The sequence below is a fragment of the Camelina sativa genome, chromosome 4 (genome assembly GCF_000633955.1).
Source record: "Camelina sativa cultivar DH55 chromosome 4, Cs, whole genome shotgun sequence".
NCBI classification, from domain to species: domain Eukaryota; kingdom Viridiplantae; phylum Streptophyta; class Magnoliopsida; order Brassicales; family Brassicaceae; genus Camelina; species Camelina sativa.
The window spans coordinates 226,432-229,612 of NC_025688.1; the positions used below are offsets into that span (position 1 = coordinate 226,432).

The following is a 3,181-nucleotide window of genomic DNA, read 5'->3' on the forward strand; positions in this document are numbered from 1 at the left end:
AAAAAAAAAAAAAAAAAATCAATAAATGTAAGCCCACGGAGCTGTCAGAGAATTAAACTTGTAGGCAATGAATAGTCATACTCAATTTTACTGGTCCAGTGTATTCGAAATGCAACTCCGCATAAGACAAACAAAGAACATCTAATAGCTGATAAATTTACGTCTACTAATCCCTCTCTTTGTTCCTGTCGGTAAAATTGACTAATGGCCATTCCTATTATGAATCTACAGTATGGGGAATTGGCTCTGTAGTCTCATTAATAGTATTATTACAGTTTGGTTCTCAAAAGGTATCAACTCTAACAAACTAAAAATACCTGCTGAGCTGAAACCTTGGAAATCCAAGAAGGAAGCAAACAGGGAGTATTGTTTAATGCATCATAGGAGGTCTCTTTTGCCTTTCCACAGTCGATGACAAAAGCAACATCATTAATCGTGATGCTCGTTTCTGCGATATTGGTGGCCAGAATTATCTTTCTTACTCCACTTGCAGGTTCTTCAAATATTAACCTCTGCATTTACTCAAAAATAAAGTCAATGGTTAATGATAAATATGTTTCCTTTAAATACATGTTCCAGATGCACAGAATTGGTAATAGCTCTGCAACGGATGAACACTAGCATATGATACGGGTTGAGATCAGGAGAAAAAAGTATAAATCACCTGCTCAAAACTTGCCATAGAACCATGGCAGGCAAGCAACATAACCCGATCTGGGTTGCCAAAGATTGGATGAATCTGCAGTTTTTCTTTCAGAGCGCTGATATCATCCCACCCAGTCATAAAAACTAAAATACCACCAGGACCCTCATTCTCACATATATCGCAAAGGAGAAATTCTATGAGATTAAAACCAATGCAATCAGGATTCCAACAAGATAAAGACTCTTGAGTCTCAGGGCTAAACTCCTTGAAGTCAGCAGCTCTCAGTGCGTCCTGTTTACATAAGGGAAAAATAAATGAGGAGGACCTATCATGTAGAATTGAGCTACTGATATTCTTATTCAAATACCTCAACGACAAAGGCAATTTGGCTCTTGCGTTTTTTTGGGATCTGTTTGTTCATCTTCCACATTCTTTCTTGACCATAATCATCAATTTGATTGTATGGAGTCATTCTATACCTGGTCATCTCCAGAATATCCTCTAGGAAATGGCTGCGGACTGGATATGTAAATCCCTATATAGTGAGGAAGACATTACTGAGGTTAATCAGAGCATGTAGATCCAAGGAATATCGAATCAGCCAACATTTAAATATTTGAAATGTTCTAGCGAGGATAAACAAAAATATTCATCCCATGAAGATTGAATAGTTCCAGACAACCTCCTCACTAGTATATTCTGTTTCTTACTTACTGGGATGTGAATGACACCTGCCCCACCAAAGTATGACGAAAAAAGCTCAGCATCTAAAGTTGCACTCATCAGAACCAGCTTAAGCTCTGGGCGACGAGATAGGAGCTCCTTAAGAATGATAAGAAGGAAATCTGAAACACAAAAGTAATATAGTAAGACACCAAAATCAGGTTAAGCGCCTACAAATGAGGAGCTGCGTAATAAGCACAACTTTACCTTCATTCATTCCACGCTCATGAATTTCATCCACGATAACATGAGTAACACCTCTTAAATTTCTATCTACCAACAACCGTCTCAACAAAATGCCTGTGGTGCAGAAGAGTAGGCGGGTATCTCTTCCTCTAACACCTTCCAATCGAACTTTATATCCAACCTTCACCAAAAAAAGCCACATCGAGCTTAATTATGTAGTAAAATAAAGTGAGGAATTCCAAGTATAAGGCTCCAAAGCCAACTACATATAGAAGCATGCAGAGTTAAAACTTACGGATTCACCCAACTGCTCTCCTCTCTCGTAAGCAACCCTCTCCGATACAGACATAGCAGATATTCTCCTTGGCTGAGTACATATGATACTGCAAAAAGCTCCACGGTTTGCTTCAATCTCGGATTCTAATATAAACTGCGGAATTTGTGTGGTCTTGCCACAACCTGTTTCTCCAGAGATAACAATAACCTGTAAGACGAACATTGATGTGGGTAATCGTCGAAACTAATACAAAACAAAGAAGACTGTCAAGTTGAGCACAAGCGTTCTCNTCCTCTAACACCTTCCAATCGAACTTTATATCCAACCTTCACCAAAAAAAGCCACATCGAGCTTAATTATGTAGTAAAATAAAGTGAGGAATTCCAAGTATAAGGCTCCAAAGCCAACTACATATAGAAGCATGCAGAGTTAAAACTTACGGATTCACCCAACTGCTCTCCTCTCTCGTAAGCAACCCTCTCCGATACAGACATAGCAGATATTCTCCTTGGCTGAGTACATATGATACTGCAAAAAGCTCCACGGTTTGCTTCAATCTCGGATTCTAATATAAACTGCGGAATTTGTGTGGTCTTGCCACAACCTGTTTCTCCAGAGATAACAATAACCTGTAAGACGAACATTGATGTGGGTAATCGTCGAAACTAATACAAAACAAAGAAGACTGTCAAGTTGAGCACAAGCGTTCTCTTCTCTTCTTTGCAGACCTGATTTTGTGAAATTGCTGTCAATACTGAATCCCTTTGCTTGGAAGCAGGGAGACTTCTCCGAGATTTCACCATTCTTCGGCCTTCTACTGAAGCCTAATCAATGGAACACGTCAAAAATAAAATGGATGCTGAGGGAGAATAGTAAGTTTAGTATCAAGGACCTAATATAATAATAAATATTAGAAAGGAGAGTACACAGAACCTCCCAATATTCTTGTCGATCACGCAGCTGTAAACTCCTTCGCCAAAGAATTTTGTCCAGCGTAGTTTTGCTGGCAGGCATGGGCTCTGGTTGCTCAAAAAGCCATTCATCGGGACTGCTTATGCTACTAGTTCTTGCTAAGGAATTGGCAGGGAATCTATCTACTACACTCTTTGATTTTTTACTGAGGTATACTCTGAGGTAAGCTTCGACTCTTTGAAGGAAGTCAGTATGCAAATTCACCTGTCAAATTTGTTTTATAGTTTGCTCTTTAAATAGGATGCAAGAATAATAAGAAGAGAGCGAGGGAGCAGCAGATAATACCTCCCTCTGTGGCTTCTTGTCATCTAGATCAAACCTATAGTTGGGGAGTGGGACCTTACTGAACACAACAACCTTAGCATATGCATGACTGT

The 3,181-nt window shown here is 39.3% G+C and overlaps 2 protein-coding genes across 2 annotated transcripts in view; both read right to left on the reverse strand.

Moving 5' to 3' along the window:
* On the reverse strand, positions 285-2,036 carry LOC104779411 (DExH-box ATP-dependent RNA helicase DExH5, mitochondrial-like). Its single transcript, XM_010503764.2, has 6 exons — positions 1,851-2,036; positions 1,577-1,736; positions 1,361-1,491; positions 1,014-1,181; positions 665-937; positions 285-512 (listed from the first exon to the last, which is right to left on the reverse strand). The coding sequence occupies exons 1-6, from the start codon at positions 1,902-1,904 to the stop codon at positions 300-302; spliced, it is 999 nt and encodes a 332-aa protein (XP_010502066.1). The 5' UTR covers positions 1,905-2,036; the 3' UTR covers positions 285-299.
* The window catches only part of LOC104783411 (DExH-box ATP-dependent RNA helicase DExH5, mitochondrial-like), a 1,471-nt gene continuing 388 nt past the window's right edge, over positions 2,099-3,181 (reverse strand). The window contains exons 2-6 of the mRNA XM_010508571.2: positions 3,090-3,177; positions 2,766-3,008; positions 2,561-2,656; positions 2,273-2,461; positions 2,099-2,158 (exon numbers count right to left, since the gene is read on the reverse strand). Coding sequence (XP_010506873.1) covers positions 2,099-2,158; positions 2,273-2,461; positions 2,561-2,656; positions 2,766-3,008; positions 3,090-3,177 — 676 coding nt within the window. The remainder of the gene's footprint in view (positions 2,159-2,272; positions 2,462-2,560; positions 2,657-2,765; positions 3,009-3,089; positions 3,178-3,181) is intronic.

What these genes read in the sequence shown, in the direction of transcription:
- LOC104779411 (XM_010503764.2), bottom strand. Translation starts at nt 1,904, where the DNA reads ATGTCTGTATCGGAGAGGGTTGCTTACGAGAGAGGAGAGCAGTTGGGT. An exon ending in GAGAGCAGTTGGGTGAATCC is followed by an intron (nt 1,737 to 1,850) that starts GTAAGTTTTAAC and finishes TTTTTGGTGAAG; the next exon opens with GTTGGATATAAAGTTCGATT. An exon ending in CAGGTGTCATTCACATCCCA is followed by an intron (nt 1,182 to 1,360) that starts GTAAGTAAGAAA and finishes CTCACTATATAG; the next exon opens with GGATTTACATATCCAGTCCG.